Source organism: Suillus subalutaceus, assembly GCF_016647625.1.
Source record: "Suillus subalutaceus strain FC151 chromosome Unknown DFJ58scaffold_7, whole genome shotgun sequence".
Taxonomy (NCBI): domain Eukaryota; kingdom Fungi; phylum Basidiomycota; class Agaricomycetes; order Boletales; family Suillaceae; genus Suillus; species Suillus subalutaceus.
The window spans coordinates 272,634-293,504 of NW_024540256.1; the positions used below are offsets into that span (position 1 = coordinate 272,634).

Below are 20,871 nucleotides of genomic sequence, written 5' to 3' on the forward strand. Positions count from 1 at the left end.
GTGGCCTAAAAGTCTTTCCCTCCAGACCTGCTTAGTATTCACTGCGTCAACCAGATACCCTTTGAACGTGGACTATGAATTAGCTCGTCCTGCGCAGTGGTCATCGCAGGCATTTTCGGAAACTGTCTGGGCAAGAGCGAATGTCAGACCACATGTCCATAGTCGAGCGACACCCCGGCATTGTGGCAGCTGCGGTTTCTTGGATAATACCTCGAAGAGCTAGCCCCACAAGTTGTTGAAGCAGCAAAAGAACCGCTCCGAAGACCTGCCAGAATACCCACCTGATACTGGAACAGGCTGGGGTCTTTCACCGCATGTCCCACTATTACTAAGGTATCGGTCATTTATTGCGATTCAAATAGGACAGCCTATCATGAGTAAGCGGCTAGTTGCACCGCGCCTGCATGTAGCTGATGCATGGCCGTGTCGGAACCTGATAATTACGATTTCGAAGGGACCCAGGCGAGTGTGTAGTGCCCTGTTAGCATTCTGAAGTAGGGTGGGAAACACAAGTCCCTGAACTCAATTAGCATCAGTTGCAAAGACCTCAACCACCGCTCGGTAAGCATATTTACTGGACCCCTGGTAAGCTGAAGTTCACCGCCCTCGCACATGCCTATTCTGCTCTGTTCCACCACGTTTGCGCCACTCCCTTACACATCGCCGAGCTACCCGACCAATACTCGACATCCCCTCCCAAGGTGCTACTGGTTTCGACGCCGCCAACAGAAACCGCCGCTGCTCCAAGTCTTATGGTCGAGCGCATTTCTTGGGGTGGCAGCGCTTCCCCATTTTGGCTTCCTCAGTCTCATCTTCGTGCCCCACCCTCTCCTATGCAGGACTTAGGTTTATAGTGTAGCCCCTCCTTGACAGTATATTTTGTTCTTTACATATTTTAAAATTTTAATCATGAACCAACTTAAATTCTCGTGTCTTTTGCTGAGCCAGTGAGATCAAGATGCAATATACAAATTATAACTACCGACAACAGGAACATGTATGTAGACACTGACTCGGATATATAGTAGAGGAGTCATACATGAGGTGGAATTGCGAGAAGAAAAATCCAAGATCCGGTGGTGGATCTTGACGCGAAAGTGCCGCTAGGTCTTGATGCGCTGTTTCGAAAAAAAAAATCAACCAGCGGCGGGACAGCTAGGGTGCAGGAAGGGAGCAGGAGCAGGATTGGTGTCACTGTCAAGGGTTAGGCAGGATGCAGATAGGTCACCGGCGGCGTTTACGTGCACTAGGGTTGGAAGAAAAAAAAGACCGCGAGGCTCGAGCTCGACAACGATGCTGACTGGACGATAATACATAAAAGAAATTCGTACCTTTCTCCGACGCAGTTTACGGGGTCCAGCCTTTACTAAATAACGTCAGTCGAATGCTAACAAGGTTTCTGAAATATAGAGAGCCGATCTAAGTATTTCGGAATGCTAACAGGGCACAGCATCACTCTCAAACCAGATGCACGAACTTCAATTGATGATGACGGTGAAGCGTGTGGGTTTCACACGAGCGGGACCTTCAGCGCTATTCTTCCCTTGCTAGAGTCGCGGAAGGAGTCTTGAAGAGGCTTGTTGGAGGGCTTGAGCCTTGCGTCTACGAAATTGTACATAAAATCGTGATCAAATTCACGGGCAATCGACTAATCGACCCTGTATCATTGCGTAGCTAAATATTATTCAAAGAATATTCTGAGCCCCGAGCCCGGGTTAATGATTCCTGTGATTAGAGACATCGTTTTTGCCGCATGTCCTCGACAAGGCTCAGAATCTGTCTTTCTTCATAAACAGAAAACAAAGTTCAAGTTCAACAGGCATGTTCATCCACCGAGAACCCACAATGCGTACACTATGTAGATACATTGTGAAGCCGAACGGGCCGATTCCCGAAGCCTTCAAGGGGAAACTAGTAGAAAGCGGGGAATCATTCGTGAGCAGTGAACGGCATATTCTTTGGACTAATCCAAAAGCTACTAGTTGATCGGCACTGTCAGCGTCGGCAGTCACTGCAACTCGGGCTCGAATTTGAAGTAAGTAAAGTTTCACAGTTATACTCTTGGGCTGAGCCGAGCCGGCGGAGTTGCTGGGGGTCGGATGATAGAAACAATGAAGTTATTCGGCTCAAGCTCCAAGTCTAGCGCGCGCACTTATGGCATACCGGTGCTTCGTCAGGATCAGGGTGAACCATCCTAGGTTTGTCGGGTCTGCTCACGAATGCATATATCTTCACCAATAATTGCTTGACACTTATTTCCTCTGACCGTCCAACTTGGCAGTGGGACAGTCTCGGACTTTCGTCTGCCATTTTTCTATCTCTGTTCAACGTTAGTCGCTCATTTACTTGGCGTTGCCAGTGCCTGCTTGCGCTAGTAATGTCCCCCTCCACCGATCCTGTTGCACGCAACATTGCCATAATAACAAGTGCGTTATAATCGCTGTCGGAACATTCTTCTAGTTTGATTTAGACTCGTCAGCGATATTAATCGCGCTCATGGTCCTCGAGTACATCTATAGCTTTAAGGATGAAATAAGGCTGGTCTGGCCGTGAGTAGTTATCCGCGTGTTGATAAACGCTGTCGATAAACATTTTCTGGCAAACAGGCGGTTTCGGAAGTCCATCGAAGCCAAAATCTTTGTAATGACAAGGTATGCCGGCTTGGCTGGCCAAAGGTGGGCAGTTCGGCAACTCAGGGTCCCGTGCTCACTTCTGCCGCTAGTTTCAACATCTGGTTTGCATTTAGGATAGCCTCGGGGGTTCCCAACAGTCCGTTCGCTTGCAAAGTATGGACTTCGTACCAGATAGCGACGATCCAATGTCTGCTGCTTTCAGTGGAGTCATTACTCATGCTGCGAGGTACGTAGCTTTCGGTCTTACTCTGGGCGACTATTTACTCACCCTCCTTGCAGTGTACAAAATGTACAACAAAGGCAAATATATCTCTGTACTCTTGTTCATCCTCGTTAGTGCGCAGTCTACCACCATGGCAGTCAATGCTCGATGGATTATAACTGAGACTCGCTATTCCCCTACTTGTGTCCCTCATTATCACAGTCGGACCTATGTCGGGTGAGAATTTTTGCAGCTCTTGTATATCTGATCGCCGAGTCGAGAACCAGCGTCTCAATCATTACAACTTTTGTGTTCATCGTTGTAGCAATGCTATGGCGATTCCTCAAAAGCCCATCCGGCTGGTCGGAAGTTCCGCGTGCTTGGCTCAAGCTTGCGGTCCGCGACGGTGGCTGCACGGCCATTGCGATAACAGGTAGGTTTGGTGTACTTATTTATTCATATATGCTCATCACTCCAGTGATCCTCATCTTTATGTTTCTCTGCACCACGGGCGTCATCGACACACAGATGAGCGGAAACATTGTCTTTTAGTAAGTCTTGCATGTACCGCAGATTTCTCTGCTCACCGAATTTCATTAGCGTACTGCTTTCCTGCCTTTGGTTTGCTGTTGAGTGCCAGATCTTAGACGGTCATTCTCTTCCTCATTCTCTTTTTCAGGCTGGACGTATAGTCCTTCACCAAGAGAAATTCCGTATAATCCAAGAATCCCAGAAGAAGGGTGGCGTCAATGATCCAAGTCGGTGGACTGAGATGATCGAGGTGAACTTAGATGACATTAGTCCTTTTGATGACCCCGATGTATGTCCGACAAGTCCCTCCGGCTCGGAGGTCGAGTCGACCAAAGTCTCCACCCTTTCGACTCTGTCAGCCGCAGGAATGAAGGATATCGCTGACGAACACCTTTGAGAGCGGGAGGAGACGGTCGAGCTGCGCACCTACATCCATGCTCATCGAAAGATGGATCAGTGGTGAGGGATCGGACTCTACGAATTAAAGTAAATGCATTCGTTTTATGATACGATCATGAGTTCTATGGTACATGATATGTTACTAATAGTTTCACATTGTCAGGCATATGGCAGTGCCACCTTTGGACTGAGATGCACAGATAGTCACCCTGGTATAATATTTTTCAGCATTCGGCCGCGCTGCACTGGACGGATTCCAACTGAGTGGTGAGTGCGATAAGTTGGGCCAGGTGAAATCGACGGGGTCGTGATGCGCCTGTGATGCGGCATTGACGCGCGCGGTGTATGTGGCGTGGCACTGTCACAGATCCTAGGGTACAGATCATGTTCAAACACCATCTTATGTCGCTCGAAATGAATTCCAAACACTTTGAATCCTCGTTAATGTTCACATATGAATGTCCATCTGTGTACAGACCCTGGAGTGCTGCATTGATCTCTCACCATATTTACAGTGCTTGTCCTCCGCGCCTGTACTACGAGTCGGGGATAATGTAGTGTGCAATGTGCGCATGCATCTTGTATTTGTCTTGTATTACCTCTGAGATTTGGATCTGATTATTGATCTAATGTTGGTTTTCAGAAGCAGTGTGAAGTATCGTCTCACTGTGTCGACATGTCAAGCTTCAAGCCTCGACATCACCTTGTCAAGTCCAATGCACCCTCTATACTTTGTACTACTACCGTGTCAAGCTTCATTCAGGCTGGCTCAAGCACCACTCAAGTTCCCCAAAACGTCTTTGCAGCCTCCGTACTAATGTCAACCTCCACACTTACCTATGCCGCGTCAAACCTCATCCATGCCGCGTCAAACCCCACCTTGCGCGTCGGTACTTCAACTGTCCGTGTAACTTAGGTGTATTTTCAATCTGTCATAATAATTGATTTCCTAACAGTGTCTCCTTTCGTCCCAACAGAATTAGTGATCCCCATCTGCGACATACCGAGCTTTCACCAGTAGTTCAACTTCACTGGATGCGCGGGTTTTGGGAGGAGGATTTTGCCTTGAATTCCTTGATTGATTGTGTTTACTCGTTGTTTCAAGTTGATATAGTTAAAGTTAAGGATCAGTCTGAGCAAAGTAGGGTGCGATAGGTAGTTGGAAGAAGGGTGAGTCCCGCCGTGGCTTCGTTTAGCTAGATAACTGACAACGGTCATACCCTTCACCGTCGCGCCTCGACTTATTTGCTGCTGTGTTGACTTCAAGCGCTAAGCATTGGGTGGGCGCCCATGACGGAACAACGGGAAAGCCAGGATTCGCTGCCAGATAGTTACTCGAGAAAGGCTATCATGATGGTATACCTCGTGTAAAACATTGAATTAAACAACCATATCCCGAATACAACATCTTTGAAAATACAGCGGTTCTTGCCAACCAGACGCGGATCTGATTTCAAGGCTATGAAAGGATATCGAGACTCGTGCGTGCCAGTCTTTTATTCTGCGACTTCCAGCAGTTACTTCCTTAACTACACTTGCTTCACATCTTGTCTGCATAGCATATACCTCTCTCCTGACCATCTGAGTCCTTGTGCTTCCAGACTCAAAATTTTGACACCATTACTGAGTTAATATGCAGGAACATTTCCGATAGGAACAAATCGAAGTAGATTGGAAAATGCCGCTGTAGGTAAGGGAGCACCGTATCCTGATAGTCTAAGTCTAGGTTGGCTTCAATGGTACCCGTCTGCCGGTCAGAAACGGCGATTTGTATCCGTAACGCGAAGTTAGTCAATTAAAATGTCGTTTCCCCCTCCATGATTGATCAGATCCATAGGAAAACGGATGACCGCCACAGTTGTCTCTGAAACCTTGCTGTACGTAGTACTAGTAGTTCCGCGTGTATCAGAGATTAACAGCACTATCTGCGACGAAGAGTAAAAACTGAGGATCATGGTCTTGGCTAAATAAAGTTAATTGCATGCATAGATCTGGCCAACCTCGAGCTCTAGTCACTGGCATCAATCAAGATCTATGCATGGTCGATGGGCCCACCGAATCGTCGTTGTCTTCGTCGGATCGGAATCGACACCGATAGCTTGAATTTACCCCTTGCAATTAATGATGGTCGGGGACTTGATCGTTTCATTTTAATGTGACGGCCTTGTCAGTTAGGGCCTCAATACCTTCGAATGCCGAGAATAATGCCTGGACAGGGGTGATGGACAGAATGCCGTCGACGGGGAAGACACCGGGCGACTGTTGATCGGGATCATCACAAGCCCGACAGTGCCCGCCACTGGCACTGAGTGCAAGAAGACAGTGGTTCTTTCATATCAATCATCAAGCTCTGCGACTCGGAATCTGGTGTTATCGTATCATATTTCATTTGATCTGCATTCTGATGTACGATTTCCTGTAATTACGCTAGCAACAAATCCATGACAGCTACAATAAACACAGCGAGAGACAGTTAATGATACAGATAATTTGTATGAGACGAATATTGTTGGGATGTATGCAGTGGATATAATGCAGGTCAGACCGACAAACTTGGCTTATCAGAAAGGGAATATATGCGATGTTTGCGACGAGCGAGTAGTTCTCTGGATGGACTCGAAGGGGGGTCGCTAGATAGGTCATGCGCCATTCTTCGCGGAGCTGGTGATACCAGATGTTGGGGAGGAACCTCGAGGGCATGAAGATCATCATCTGATCCTTTGGATGGATCACGTGTAGGCCCAATGAGCATGATAGAATCATCTGATCAGAATGATTAGCCACATGTGATGATCGAAGTCAGATTTTCACTCACCACTACCCGCCATCTGTATGTCCTCCAGAGCTCTCAGGGGCGACGAAGATAGTTGTTCCTCCAAGGTAGTGGAGTCCGAGTCCGAGTCGTCCCAGAGCCTCATCCTCTTCTGGCAACTACCATCAGACTCATCTGTTTCAAGCAAAGGCAAAGAACGCGTGCGTCGCATGCCTTTGCTGGGCGTGGTCACAACGGATAGATGCTCAATACTGGCCCGACGCTGCATCTGCCACCGAAGACGAACTTCCTCAAGGGGAGGGAGAACAACAGCATCCATGAGCACGCGTTTCCGCTTCTTGCAGACATTGACAACTGGAGTTGAACAGAGATTCGACACCGACGATCTACTCGGGGAGAGAAGACTCGCCACAACCTGTTCGTCCTCGAAATCACTATCTCCATCAACGCATGGAAACTCGATGGAAGAACGAATGAATGTTCCACATGCTCTCCTTCCTTTCTTAGTGATATCGTCCAAAGGGTCGTCAAGTAGTTGTCGCTGTCCAATCACGGATAAGGTTTCCTTGCTCGGAGAACTGTTCGCGATGCGTTGCATGACCGACCGAACAGGTGACATATTTTCCTTGTCCTCGAGCATCCGCCGCTTGCCTGGTGACGCACTGCATGGCGTCTTTTCTAACTTGGTTGGTAACCTCCGCGGGGTCGATGGAGGAACTGAAGGTAATGGCAGAGTCGAAGCGGGTGAACGAAGCAAGAGCGAATGGAATGATTCTGGGGTAGTCGAGGGCTTTTGGGGGCGAGGGGGCGTCTCAGCACGGTTGTGACGTTGCGTCGGCGTCGTTGGAAGGAAGATGGAAGGAAATAGTGGAGAGTCGGACTCTAAAGTTTCGAAAGGGGAAAAGAGTGCGGGTCCGAGCCGACCGACGAATGGCGAGACATTAGTGAAGGGGTCTGATGAGGGCAAGTCATTTTGATCAGAGACGAATGGCGAATCAAGCTCGGGAGTTGTTTGAGAGCTGGGGTATTCATGATCATCGCTGCCTAGGCTATCAGATGAAGATCCTGACTCGGATTCTTCCACCTGAGGAACAGTCTCGGAAACTTCTATAGCCACTTCCTCCGCTGTACACGGTTTGGAACACCACTCGACGCAAGCTTGAATCCTCTTGGGCCACCCTCCTTCTGGCTCCTCGTGGCTAGCGAAAGTCGACTGCCAGAATTCTTCAAACGATTCATATGCAATCGAAGGCTTGTCGCCACGACCGTAAAACACGGACTCGATAAGAGCTGATAGCGTGTCGAGCACATAAACACTCCTCGGAAGTTCTTGCAAGCCCAACAAAGAAGTTTGATACAGCGGGAGCAAATCCCCAGTATATTCATCTTCATTGAACACGTGGAATTCATCCGATATCCAAAGACTGATGCCCTCTTGAAGCGTCTCCAAAAGATTCAGTCGAAGTTCCGCAGGGCACGCGTCAACCACGCGGATCAATGATCTTATCATCCAGATCGACGTCACTTTGTTCCGAGGCTCAGGCGGATATGTGGACTGCAACGTATCGTTGACAAAGTCAAATATGTATGAGGGAAGCTGGCGGGCGTCAGCCATGTCGAGGTGCGTGAGCAGTAGATCAGCAACGCGAGTCGATGATGCATAGGCGGGACATGGGTTCTCAGAGACGATCTCTGCCACACGATCGAGCACAGCGGAAGCGTCGATGCCGTAATCGAGAGCTTTATTGACTGCATGCTGCAGGAAGTTATCCCAGATGTCAAATTCGTCGTTGGCCATATCCCATGCGTTTGATTTCCTGCAAAGAGGTGAGATCTTCTAAAGGACACAAAACAATAAGAATACATACCCGAAAGGAACACCGAGTAACAAGGCGGCTCCTTCCCAAGAGCCCTCGGCGTCCTCGGTCCACTTCTCAACGAAGCAGCTCCACACGAGGCTCTGAACTCCTGGCTCATAGGACATCAGGGCCATAGCACACGATCTCTTTGCCCAGAATTCTCGCAAGTCGTCCACTTCGCACACGACTAGAACTTCTGCGCAGAGGTAGGCCCATTGTTTCCTAGCATCATCCGGAGAATCCGTTTCCCAGACGAGGTCGGCTTCGTCCTCTATCAAACACGCAAGGAGTCTCGCACCAGCAGAATGAAGCACATTATTGGGGAAAGTGGTCCGTACCACGGTCCACAAGTCCCGGGTGACAACTAGCTTGAGAGCGGTATTGGACCGGGACAGTATCGAGGTTCGCCTGGGGGTAACTCTGACTCCGCTGATAGGACTACTGGCTTGCTGAGATGGAGGAGGTCCAAACTTGGCCGAAAGGTCGAGCTTAGGATCACGAAGAATGTCTACAAGTATTGCGGCAGCTTTGGACGCAAAGTACAGTAGTTCCATGGTCGTCGTTGTCATCTAAAGCCAGTATGAACATCGAACGAATGAATCGCCGGCCAATGCCCACCTTGCAAGACTGCCACGTTGGCCTTCAGAAGGCCTTCCCAAATTGACAAGACATCGCCCTATGTTTGATATCAGTCGTGCAAACAAAAACCCGGCGTACAACTGACCGGTGTTCCACTATCCTCTGGCAGCTCAAGGCATCCAAGTCCAGATCTCCAGATGTGAATGAGGTCGTCAAACACCCAACTGTAAGACAGTTCGTCCCTCGTCAGGGACCGAATATCGCTCATCTGAGGACATTCCTCCAATATTGGTCTCACGGCGCTAGCCAAAGTCTTGTATTCCGCTGTAAGAAGCCCCGGATTTGATGAGAAAAGGGAATGAGGAAGAAGCTTGTTCATGGTCCAATTCTCCCCGGTGTTTTCGAAGCTCACTAAGATCCTCGCAATCTCCATTCCGTCGCCACAGGTTTGACCGCCCTTTTTTATCATGGCTTTGACCAGGGTCAGGGTCTTCCGCAGGCGATCCTCATCTTCGGAATCATCGCCCAAAAGAGCAGCTACCGTTGAGACACCGGCACCCATGTCGGTAATGGATTTGAGAAGTTTCCAGTAGTTCTCGCGAAGAAGTTCAACGTCCTTGTCGTTCACATCTTGGACGTCATCTTCGCCATTGGAGGCTGTCGATGGGGGCGAACGGAAGTAGGACCAAGCAACACAACGCCACGTAACACAAGCAAGTCCTCGTACTGAACTCTTCTTATTGCGTACTGCGAGTTGTAGCAGCGCCGAGATTACACGCGTCAATCGAACGTCCAGGTACACTGCTGGCCCCAACAAAACAATGAAGCTGGCAATGACACTAAGGGCCCAGACAGGCCCTTGGGCTGCATGTTGGGGCTCTAGCGCGTTCAGCGTTGTGCGGAGCGTACGAATGATTATCGGGTCTAACGATGGTTTCGTTGGGGTCTTGCGCGGAGAAGAGGATCGTTGAGTTGTTGTAAGGAAAGTAGCTACTGCTTTGGAGATACGAACGTGCAATGACGATTGCGGGATAGAGACGCAAGCTAGGGCGAAACCTCCGAGCGCGTGACAAGCTTGAGTGCGGAGAAGCAAAGTTGGCGCGAGCAAGTTCGCCAGTATAGAAGGGAGCAACTCCGTGAATGCAGGTACGAAAGTCGAGGGTTGATACATGGAAAGATCATGAATAGCCTATAGCACAAGGTAAGCACCAAACTGAAGCCAGAATGACTTTGTTAACCTTTAGGCCGTCGCAGGCAGATCCTTTCTTGCCTTCTTTGCCTAGTTCACCTTCCATACCTCGGCGTAGAGCAAAAGCAATTCTGTCTTTCGCTGGTAAGAGGACTTCCTCTGGTAGGCGCTGAGCTTGCAAAAGCCATATTGACAGTGCACACGTTTTCCGGGCGTTGGGAGTAGGGAGCACATCAGCCATGGGAATAGACAAAACGGCGGTCAACATTTCGCCCAATTGAGCGTCTTGTAAAATGTCAGGCTACATGCTTCAGAACGCCATGGAAACGCACCTGTGAAGATGCGATAGACAGCAGGAAGTGTAAAGACCGATCCAAGTAGCCTCATTACAGCGTGCGAGGTAGTGCAGAGGTCACGCGCGTATTTTGCCTGTCCAGCCGACATACCGCGTTTTTTCTTCTTAGGACTCTTTTTCGGAGAAGGTAGGAGCGAGGGAAGTTCTTCCTCTTCCTCATGAGCAAATGGAAACTCTTCACTTTCACTTTCAAGTTCAGAAGACTTGGGCTCCACAAGCGCTTTACCGAGGTCACGGCATACCGCGTCAGTGAATAGCTGCGTATTCTTACGAAGTGGTTGAAATAGAGGCCAGGAAGCGTCCGTGTCGGTTGTACCCGCCACTGCTGACCTAATGCGGGCAGCGAGGACGGCATAGGCGTCGATGAGATCGGTGAAGGAGGTCTCCGACGCAAGAATTTGGGAGACTGGACGTGTAAGATACGACAGGTTTACAAGCGGGTCTTCCGGTTCTGGAGTTGCCTCTCGTTGACCCTGCTCTGACACGGTGAGGAGATTTGATGTTGATCTCTTGAGAATAGACTTTGTGGGACACTGGCGTGATGCAGTTGGTGGAAAGGGAACGTGACCCTTTGGACTTGTAAGAATGTGGTATTGGTTCTGTTGAGTCCAGGAAACATGAGAGCCAGGAAAGCTAGTTGTTTCCTTGTCCCTATGAGACGTGGCAGGTGGTGTAGGCAGACTAGTTAAGACTGCCATGTCGATAGTAAATACTACGACGTTAATTGAAGGTGGCAGATGGTGGTGAAGGTCAACGTCGTAGTCTGTATTCGGAAACCAAGCGCGACCCAAATATTAAAATATTTGCAATTAAACGCGCCAATTTACGCGTCGCGTGCAATATTTGCACTTGTTTGGCATCGTGTCCATGGGAAAATGGCCCAGTGGCCCAATTTGAGGGTCATTCAAGTCTGGACTGCCTCGAAACCGAATGACAGAGGGGCTGTACTGTTTGAGGCAGCAGCTATGTCCAGTTATCTCCACTATCCTGGCAGATACATTTTGAGAAGGTACCACGCGTTTTCAACGTTGTTCGACACTCAAAGCAAGACAATATATTTACAGACGCCGCCTTGCGAATTTTAGTCAGAAGCTGAGACCAGCTTGCAAACCGGACTAGTTTACAGCGAACGATCATAGTGGAGTTGGGGATGCTAGATCGAAATATCTTGGAGGCGGGTACATCAGCCCAGTAGTGACCTTACCCAGGGTGCGCTGCAGGGCAGAAACTTGAAAGTGGTAATGGGTTATCCAGATGACGTGATAACACGAGGCATAAGATTCATCGACCCTCACAATCAGTTGGAGGATTGCTGCAAGAACCTCCGCTGACATTCATAGCGGAAGAAGGTGCGAGCAACGAGCCAATAAGTGTATTGATGATAACTTACGAGATTTATACTTGATTCAGTCCGATGGAAACCTGCGGCTTCCGATGACCCCACGAATGAAAGGCTTGTAAAAGTTCAAGGTACCGATAAGTACTAAATAACCGTACTGGTAAAGCTTCTGCAGCCCCCCCTCTTCCGATCACACGTATACGTTGATGTAACGGCTGATTGTGACTCTGAAATGAGAGCATGAAGTCATTGTCTTAGGCACATCGCGATGTTTAAGCCGCTGTCACTCCGAGAGCGCTTCCAAATAATTAACACCTCGAAGTTGTCTCGAAGTTCGTGCAATGCAATCGTTTCAAAGTTGAATTGCCGCGTGCATGCTGCAGTACAGAAGATCTAACCACAAGCCGAACTAGAGAGAACCAAGTCTGGATTCAAGATCGACTGCCCGCTGGCAACGCACTAGTCTGGCTTCTTACGTTTCTTACCACAGGGTCACGCGGCTACTATCCAGTAAGTACAAATACCAGCTCGTCCAACTTTCTAAAGACCCATCAAGCAGCTTCTCACCAACTCACGATCAAACTTGAATCACTCTAACTCTTCAATACTCATCATGATCTCATTCACGACTTTCATCCTTACCCTCTTGGCTCTCTTCAGCCTCTCCCTCTCTGCTCCTATGCGCAGAGATGTCTTCGTCCCTCCAATCATTTACCCACGAGCTAGTGTGGTCTGGATAGCTGGTCAACATCACAATGTTACCTGGTCAGTGCTTCTTCCTTCTCGTCTTCGCTTATCGTCGATCTCATACCGGATACAGGGAGACCGATGATGCACCCGTAAACATTACCAATGGGATCGGCAGGGTATATCTAGCTACCAACACCATCATTGATCTGGGTAAGCTTCCTATCTTCCCATTTCATATCCGACTCGGGCTGAGTAAATGTCTCAGACCATCCCTTGGCAGTTGGTTTCAACATCTTGGATGGTCGTGTTGCCATTCAAGTACCGTCTGTGCCTACAGGTCAGAATTACTCGATTGTCCGTAAGTCCATGATTCCATCCTAGATTGGTGTGCACAAGCTAATTGGCATCACTCGTAGTCTTCGGTGACTCGGGCAATTACAGCCCACAATTCACCATCGTCGGCCTTCAGTAATCGGTACCCTACCACGTCCTATCTAATCACGCGACGAACAAGTAATGCCAATGTTGAACATAGAGCGCGCAGGTGTAATCGTGCTCCCTTTAATGCGATGGACTTTGTAATAGTTATGCACTCGGATCTTACTGGACAAATTGTAGTTTAGTGGCGACAAAGTCGCTTCGAATCTCATCTGTGATGATTGTACTTCTTCCGTTCATTACGATGCTCAGTCTGCCGGCGGAAGCAGAAGGCGATACGTGCGGGCCTAGTAGTAATCGGGGCCTTTTCTGTTTGAGTGGTCACCACACTAGTTCGTTTTTCATTGAAACTCGGCTTCGAACTTCGAGAGAAAGACCCAGCGAGTGGCTACTACGTACGCGGATGGCTCATTGCTAAGTCATCCAAGACCATATATCATCATCAGGATTGACTTATTCAATACCCATACATGCAGACTCGGATTCATGAGCTATGGTCGACAGAGAAAGTCCCAGCGTGAAACTCGTGTAAAAAAACACCATCGAATCACTAATTTAATGGGATAATTCGCTCGTAAGGTCGATGTTTGACGGTCATCATGATTACTTAGAGCCTGGTGGTATCGTCTTGGTCTAGCGGCAATGAAGTGTCATTGAGGTATGCACTTCCACAGAATGACTCGATCCGTGAGTACGTAGACCGAGCTCGATATACAAAAGGGGATACGAACAATTGCAAGTGGTCACTGCTGTGGGTGAACGCCGCGGTGTTCTGTTCAGGTTTCGGCACCCCCTTGCTGCTAATCATCACGCATCCAAGGTAAGTAAATACAGTTGCGTCGGAACTATCTGTACAATCTAATGCTTCTTTGAAGCTTCAGACATCATAATCATGGTCAAATATTGTGGATATCTAGTGCCAGACGAGTGGATGTACCAGCGAGGCGTTGAGTTGGGTTATCCCCGCCCCGTGACTGTAGAAGACAAAATGGATATGCTTCTCCTGGCTTCGAGGGATCTCATGACGGAGACAGGCGTTTACTGCTACACCAAATTTCGTCATGTAAAAACCGCCAAGGGGACCAAGTTTTGGTGCATCGCTTTCGCCTCAAACGATCCTTCTGAAAGGTTACCAACCAGCTCACCGTCGGAGGAAAGATACAAGGCTTTGAAGGAGGTGCTGCAGAGGAAAGGCCCGCCCGGCTGGTACCAAGCTTCTTGAAACAAAAGGTCAGTGACTGTGCACATTGCCAATGAAAACAATGTTGATTCCGAAACCAGACTCACGGTTTGCATTCGTCGCCAAGCCCTGGATTCCCAGGACGGCAGATCCAATTACTTAATTGCCGTTATTCCAGACATGATCGCGAGTAGTTCGTAACTGCGTCCATCGCAATTCAAGCCTGGCCCTCCGGAATCCTTATGAGATACCAACAATCTGGCTGGAAGCGTCAGCAGCTACACAGTGCGGTTCTATTAGATGGTGACAGGGCAACGAAGTGAAATCATGACATTTGAGAAAATCAGGGGCAAGTCGCGGCAGGGTCGTGATATTCACTACTAGTGCGCTCTCAGCTGATCCAGACTGAACGTTATGTGATGAGACTAGTGGCTAAATCTTCGGCGTGAAGATAATGCTTCTTTAAACCTTCAGGCATTGTAATCATGGACAAATATTGTGGATATCTTGTGCGAGACGAGTGGTTGATCCAGCGAGGCATTGATTTGGGTCATCCGCGCCCCGTGACCGCAGGAGATCAAATGGACGTGCTGGCGTCCTCAGACGCCATGATAGCGACGAACGTTTACTGCTATACCAAATTTCGTCGCGTGAAAACCTCCAAGGGCCCGGGACCAAGTTTTGGTGCATTGCTTTCGCCTCGAAAGATTCTATCTCAGAAAGGCAACTACCAACCAGCGCGCCGCCGGAGGAAAGATACAAACAAGGCTTTGAAAGAGGCGCTGCAGAAGACAGGCCCACCTCGTTGGTACCAAGCTTCTTGAAATACTATGTCAGTGAGTCATGCCAATGGAAGCGACTAATATTCATTGCGAAACCACAGTCTCGTCGCCTTCATGACCTGCCACATACTGTTCAAGCCCTCGAATCCCAGGACAAGTGGCACATTGGCGCATATAATCACTTTCTTGTCGTTCTTCCAGATATGATCGCGAGTAGTTCGTAAGCGCGTTGATCGTCATTCAGGACTGACCCTCAAAAAACCAACAAACCAGCCGCAAGCGTGAGCAGCTACATGCGATTTCTAGATAGTGACAGGGTAATGAGGTGAAATCCTGACATGATGTAGGGGATAAAAGTCTGCGATCGGGGGGTCCAGAAAACACTAAGGTAACGCTACAAGTAGGTACGGTATTCAAGCTAATCAGTACTCAGGAAAGGGAAAGAGTGGGTGGTAAAGTACCCGGCTGATGGCGACATGGAGTAGCTATAGCAATATTAACAAGTAAAAAGGGGTTGGACAGGAGTGAGAAATAACAGGTCAGAAAGTACATGTGATGTCTACTGTATAGCTAATAGCTCGAAGTAGCCGGCACAAGTGAAGAACGTGTTCACAAGAGAATGGACGGTGTTAGAGGCTGGTATTCTGAGTTGTAAAAAACGCTACCCTAGGTATATGACAGTAACCCGTATATAAGACATAGAGACGACGAAGATCTCAGGTAAAGTAGGAATAAAGTAGTCGGCCGACAACGAATGTGTACGCCTGACATCGGGCGGTTAGGCATAGCGACTGTCAAAGATAGAGAAAATGTAAGGAGTGTATGCTTAACAAAGAGTCAACACGAATGACGAAGCAAATAGAATTGAAACCGGAAATCGTGGCCGATAAACTGTGGCCGTTGCAGTATACTGGACACTTGATAGCACCACCGTTACACATATATACCTCCTTTTTCACTGGGTGTCCACGACCGCCGAGGTCGAGCACTTTTCCATGATAAGGTCGCGCAGAATCTTGCTTGACTGTGCAACGCGACGAGTAATGTCTTCCGGAATGTCTGGATATTCCTGAATCGTTGTGACACATGCATGGCCTGAGAGATGCATGTTTGTGAATATCTCCTTGTGAGCATCCCACCAGCTCTCCATGATGGGAGTCTCAGACTCCAATCCTGTGACGACGACGACGATTGGGACTCTCTTCTTCCGGCAGGTCCCAGAGTAAACAGTATTGTAGGTGTTAAGGATGGCGTGAGGGGCAGTCGTGTTGTGCACGCAGTACACCAGAAGGTCGATACCGTCCGATGGTGACTTGTGGCTCATGAGCTTGTCCAACAAGCTCGTCAGCTGTTGCTTCGCTTGCTTCTGTGGCACCGTGCCTGCAGTTCCCTCATTGAGACCCGCAGTATCAAACAGGGCGAATTCCTGGCCGGAAATGTGTACTGAGTAGCGTTTAGATTCAAAGGTGCATCCAAGTGCATCATTGGAGCTCTTCGCGACCTGCTTTTGCGCGATAACATTGATCATAGAGCTTTTCCCTGAGCCGGTTTCGCCGAATATGACAACAATTTTTTCCCGCGGATGCGTCTGCTACGTGATATCAATAAGCTTTCTTTGTGGTGATGTGAGTCGAGAAGCGGAGCACGTACTTCGCGTTTGCTCGATGGCGCAGGTGAAGCCTGTTTATCAGAAGATTGCACCACCGCCGGGGAGTGTGTAGGTTGACCATTCGTGACGCTCTGAAAAGTTCGATTGAATTAGCAATAATCATAAAGCCTTGAATCGATTTTATACCTCATCAGTACCGCCCGCTTTCAATTTGAGGGACATGCGCTGATTATTAACATTCGAATGTAATGCTTCGGAATCGCCGATGTCAGCCGGCGATGGCGTTGCTGAAAGTGACGACTCACTAGGCTGTCCGTCTTCTGCGAGCAATTGTTCGAAAGTTGTGTCAAGCGCACACACAACCTCATATTGATCGAGCATTGGTCCAGGCTCATATGAAGCGCGAATTTCAAGGTGAACTGCTTTAGATAATTTGAAGAAAGACATAAACTTCTGTAAAAACGTTTGAGGGCGTTCGCGTATGGTGAGGATCTGGTTCCAAGACACGCTGCGGTTGGCCATTGCCGCCTTGGTGGTGTTACACTGGCCATAGGGAGTAGACACATGGAGATAATAGCCTGCGGGCATGTTATCAGATGGCATGGGAAGGCCCGTAGCAGTAATAGACGTGAATATCATAGCTAACGCCTATATTTGAGGCGCTGCCTTGCTTAAAGAGTGACAAGAGGCTGACGGCCTGAATTGGTGAAATATAAAAAATGAAAGCAGGGTATTAAGTGGTCTTTGTAGTAAGAACTAATGGAGCTTTATATACCTCTCCGAGGCAACCGTAACGCGTCACAGCCTGTGGCATTGGTTGCGTACTCCACCTTAAACATCTTCGATCGGTCATGGGCATCTTGACCGGAGAACTTTGAGAAATGCATTCCCATGAGTAGGCGATCGAGATTGGATATCGGATGATGACTTAGACTACACGCGTACAAGTAAATCACGTGCATCTAGCGTAAATAGAAATCCACTGCGGACGTCATAATCGATCTCTTATCCACAGAAGAATAAACGACAGCTTATTGTATCTTTTATTATTGAGCCATTTTTCATTAACAACGACGTCTGAATGTCAACGATGACACTCTCACATCAGAGAACCGGTGAGCAGGCTATTCTATTACTGTCAGCCTTTTCCCCCGCCCTTTCCGGTTTCTTCCTCCTCTAAGCAGGTCGCGGCTTCTTCCTTTCCCTTCGCAGCTTCTCTGGTTTCATACGTTGCAATAATGGTTTTATTGGTTGTAACACTTGTTCCTTGATTGTGTTCGATCGCAACTTGACGATCAGACGATCGAGATTCAGCGGTACTAGCAGGCGTTGAGCAGGGTCGTGATACTGTGTCGAGTCTGAATCAGACTAAATGTTAGGTTCACTAGTAAAGGGACTGATTAAATCACCGACGCGAAGATATAGCATCCATCAACTCACTTTTTTACGGGTTACTTAAACTCCGCCGCGGCTGCATCAACCCACGACGGGTCAATTTGCAATTTGACCGTCCAGTCATCCACGTTCAAGTATATAGGATTCCCAGTCTTGCGGTCATAAACGCGTAGTCGCCAGAAAGGAAAGCAAGCTGTAACAAAGCTGTCAGTAATAGCATGAAGCTACAGAGTGGGGTGTAACCTGCCGCATCTTCAAGTTGTCCGAGATGCCCAACGTTTAAACTCATGATGAGTAGTAGTGGCGATTCGTGAAGGCGTTCCATCCCCTCCTGGAGCGCTTAACAGTTTGATCTCGGCTATTCCTGTACCGAGCGAAGTAGTGACAAAGTTCACGTCGATAAACTCCTCGCGAGACTGTCCGTGCCCGCGGCGATGAGTTCTCGAAAGCTAAAGGAAAGATTGAGTGCATACACTTGATGATCAAACCAGTTATTGAAATACCAGAAAGTGAGTCATCGACGTACTACATTTGAATGCGTTCAAGTCATGCCGAAAGCATTAACACTGCGGAAACGAGAAAATAGTCGTGCCTTATTCCGAGACCAATACGTTGTATGAACGTACCCAAACCCGCGCACGCGTCAACTAGTAAACCCCACCCAAAATCGATGTGCTGCAAATTTTGAGAGATCCTGGGAACGCCACAAATGTAAGCGGACCTTTTTCCCTTATCAATCGACGACACTCATCCCAGATAGGACAAAGGCTTGTGATACGTTGATGATCGATGCCTCCGTCTTATCAGGAAATGTTGTCGATATAACGTTGCAACAAACATGTACAGTTTGAAAAGTTTCGTGAAGAGATGAGCCATAGCCCATGCTGTCCCTACACTTCGAAGTTGAAAGTTCAAGTGAATGTGTAGGATACAGCCAGCCTGGGTGCATGCAGTGCGGTGGTGTATCTTCAAACGGAGTTGACAAAGCTGCCCGCCTGCTTGCCCTGCAGTCCTCCATTACGCCGCCACAAAGTACCCGCTGCCTGAAGTGCCCACAGCCTGCCCTGCAACGGCATCTTTAATATCAATATAGGCGCTACAGTGACCCAAACCATGCCTGCCAGTGAGGTCAGCATGCTCACTACCTTGCCTGTGCGCCCTTCCTGGTCTTATTCCCCCTCCCCGAGTACTCACTGACTGTTCGTGTGCATCTCCCACCTTTTCTCGTCCCCCCTTCCCCGTTGTCGCCCTCTTGCATTGAAATACCCAACGACTCAGTGGGCTACACCTCAGCACTTTTAAACAAGTTGAAATTGCGGGAGGTGCTGGCAGTAGCTTTGCCGTACTGCCAGGTTTGCGTCTGAATGCATCCGAGTGTACACTCTGCCGTTCTGCTTCAAGTATTGTTATGGCAAAGTTCTATGGGTATCTCAGACTCTAGAGGTAGAGAAGTTGTACCGGGACACCACACAAATCAACAAACCGAAAGTGGTGTTCCGCAATCGATTTTGACTTTATCATTCCCGGTACGTACATGACACTGACAATTCGTCAATCTGAGATATACTTCGAATTCTAGAGATGAGGGACATTATACTATGTCAAACACCCACAGGTATTCCCAAAACACCCATGTTCACTAAATTGTTGTGGATCGTACGTAACCGGTCTCTAGAGCGTGCAAGATCAACTCGAATAATGGAATTCCACTTTGGCTCTCGGTCAGGGCGGTGTTCACCAGGGGCTTGATAGTTTGGGTCTTTTGTAGCAAGATTGTGCATGGTCCCATAGACTTCGGTACGGTGAATTTTGGCGCTGCGCCAGTATGGCCCTGCGATATGATCGGTCATGATATGTACTGCAGATAGATAGTACGGGCAATTTACCTGCAGCCGCAAGGGCCAACATGGAATTCCTGTTCGGATCCTGGAGAAACACGTGTGCTGCCTGGTTGACCAGGTCAGCGGAAGCTTCTACAACCCGCGAAAGAATCTCCGCTTCCAGCTCGTCACCCGCCAGACTCCTACTGCAGAACCGCTTCACTTCAACGAGAAGGCCAACGCTCGCCGCAGTAATCCTCCATCCTCCATAGCGGGCCTTCAGCACAGGCTGTGGCTGAGCCACTGCTGTAACATGGAGAACCACAAAATCCACAATGACGCTGGCAGCATCCTTCTCCGGGACGGTCGATGTGAAAGAGATGTCGCCCCGCCCCAATTCCAAACTGTTCGTGGTCGTCTTGGTTTTCTGAAGCTGCCGACTCGGAGTCCGAGTCCTCCTTTTCAAACGGCTGTACGAGTATCTCCTCAGGATCATCACCATCATTTTCACCCTCGGGATCATCTACTGGTACAAACCAAACAGGGAATTGAGGGGCGACAATTAGATTCGAGACATCTGCCACTAGATCAGAGAGTGTCTGATCCCACAGGGGATACCATAGAAATTCCACATTCCTAGGGTTCAAAGTGCGCGAAAACGCGAGGGAAGTCTCCAAGATGGTTTTGTATCATATCAATGGATTATTAACACGTCCAGGGAGAATCCAGGACTCGGAGGGCCGCGGCATCGCGAATCGGTAGGTGGCTGGTAATTCCAATTTCGTGTCAGCCAATGTGTTATATACGTAGTGCGGACTTCGAGTTCTTATGGAGAACAATGTGGATACCATTGTAAAACATTTAGAGCGATAGACAATGAAAATAGGTTTTGATCCTTGCGGGCGTTGTTCACCATTCTTGTAGTACCAGTCACAAATCGCGACGTGGTAATTAACGCACAAAAATATCAAATTTCTGACTCGAAAGACTAAAGGAGATAAGAACAATTGGTGGTTGAACACAATGCGGTGATCGTTCATGTGTTGTATCATTTGTTTAAACGTTTACCACTTGCCACTGCCAGCCTGGCAGCGACCG

General features: G+C 48.5%; 6 protein-coding genes across 6 annotated transcripts; 3 read left to right on the forward strand and 3 right to left on the reverse strand.

Annotated features, from left to right (window-relative positions):
• The first annotated feature begins 2,077 nt into the window (after nt 1-2,077).
• DFJ58DRAFT_761311 (uncharacterized protein) lies at nt 2,078-3,973 on the forward strand. Its single transcript, XM_041388484.1, has 9 exons — nt 2,078-2,426; nt 2,480-2,549; nt 2,607-2,675; nt 2,723-2,859; nt 2,913-3,072; nt 3,123-3,268; nt 3,314-3,386; nt 3,436-3,463; nt 3,515-3,973. Exons 1-9 carry the CDS (start codon nt 2,378-2,380, stop codon nt 3,761-3,763), a joined length of 981 nt encoding a protein of 326 aa, XP_041249522.1. The 5' UTR covers nt 2,078-2,377; the 3' UTR covers nt 3,764-3,973.
• A 2,155-nt stretch (nt 3,974-6,128) lies between these two features.
• DFJ58DRAFT_761318 (uncharacterized protein) lies at nt 6,129-11,280 on the reverse strand. Its single transcript, XM_041388485.1, has 7 exons — nt 10,498-11,280; nt 10,215-10,450; nt 9,122-10,165; nt 9,016-9,073; nt 8,407-8,923; nt 6,581-8,355; nt 6,129-6,528 (listed from the first exon to the last, which is right to left on the reverse strand). Exons 1-7 carry the CDS (start codon nt 11,216-11,218, stop codon nt 6,305-6,307), a joined length of 4,575 nt encoding a protein of 1,524 aa, XP_041249523.1. The 5' UTR covers nt 11,219-11,280; the 3' UTR covers nt 6,129-6,304.
• A 1,192-nt stretch (nt 11,281-12,472) lies between these two features.
• Nucleotides 12,473-13,021, forward strand: DFJ58DRAFT_722342 (uncharacterized protein; the record flags this gene model as incomplete). Its single annotated transcript, XM_041384879.1, has 4 exons — nt 12,473-12,624; nt 12,680-12,759; nt 12,815-12,907; nt 12,966-13,021. The coding sequence occupies 4 exons, from the start codon at nt 12,473-12,475 to the stop codon at nt 13,019-13,021; spliced, it is 381 nt and encodes a 126-aa protein (XP_041249524.1).
• Nucleotides 13,022-13,879: 858 nt separating this feature from the next.
• On the forward strand, nt 13,880-14,209 carry DFJ58DRAFT_836959 (uncharacterized protein; the record flags this gene model as incomplete). Its single annotated transcript, XM_041392327.1, has 1 exon — nt 13,880-14,209. One exon carries the CDS (start codon nt 13,880-13,882, stop codon nt 14,207-14,209), a length of 330 nt encoding a protein of 109 aa, XP_041249525.1.
• Nucleotides 14,210-15,546: 1,337 nt separating this feature from the next.
• On the reverse strand, nt 15,547-17,450 carry DFJ58DRAFT_437427 (uncharacterized protein). The gene is made up of 4 exons (XM_041380409.1): nt 16,864-17,450; nt 16,745-16,809; nt 16,600-16,689; nt 15,547-16,540 (listed from the first exon to the last, which is right to left on the reverse strand). The coding sequence occupies exons 1-4, from the start codon at nt 17,195-17,197 to the stop codon at nt 15,905-15,907; spliced, it is 1,125 nt and encodes a 374-aa protein (XP_041249526.1). The 5' UTR covers nt 17,198-17,450; the 3' UTR covers nt 15,547-15,904.
• Nucleotides 17,451-17,696: 246 nt separating this feature from the next.
• DFJ58DRAFT_910696 (uncharacterized protein) lies at nt 17,697-20,522 on the reverse strand (the record flags this gene model as incomplete). Its single annotated transcript, XM_041395198.1, has 10 exons — nt 17,697-17,916; nt 18,014-18,146; nt 18,324-18,402; nt 18,580-18,600; nt 18,937-19,017; nt 19,148-19,336; nt 19,567-19,784; nt 19,840-20,079; nt 20,108-20,444; nt 20,484-20,522. The coding sequence occupies 10 exons, from the start codon at nt 20,520-20,522 to the stop codon at nt 17,697-17,699; spliced, it is 1,557 nt and encodes a 518-aa protein (XP_041249527.1).
• Nucleotides 20,523-20,871: the final 349 nt, after the last annotated feature.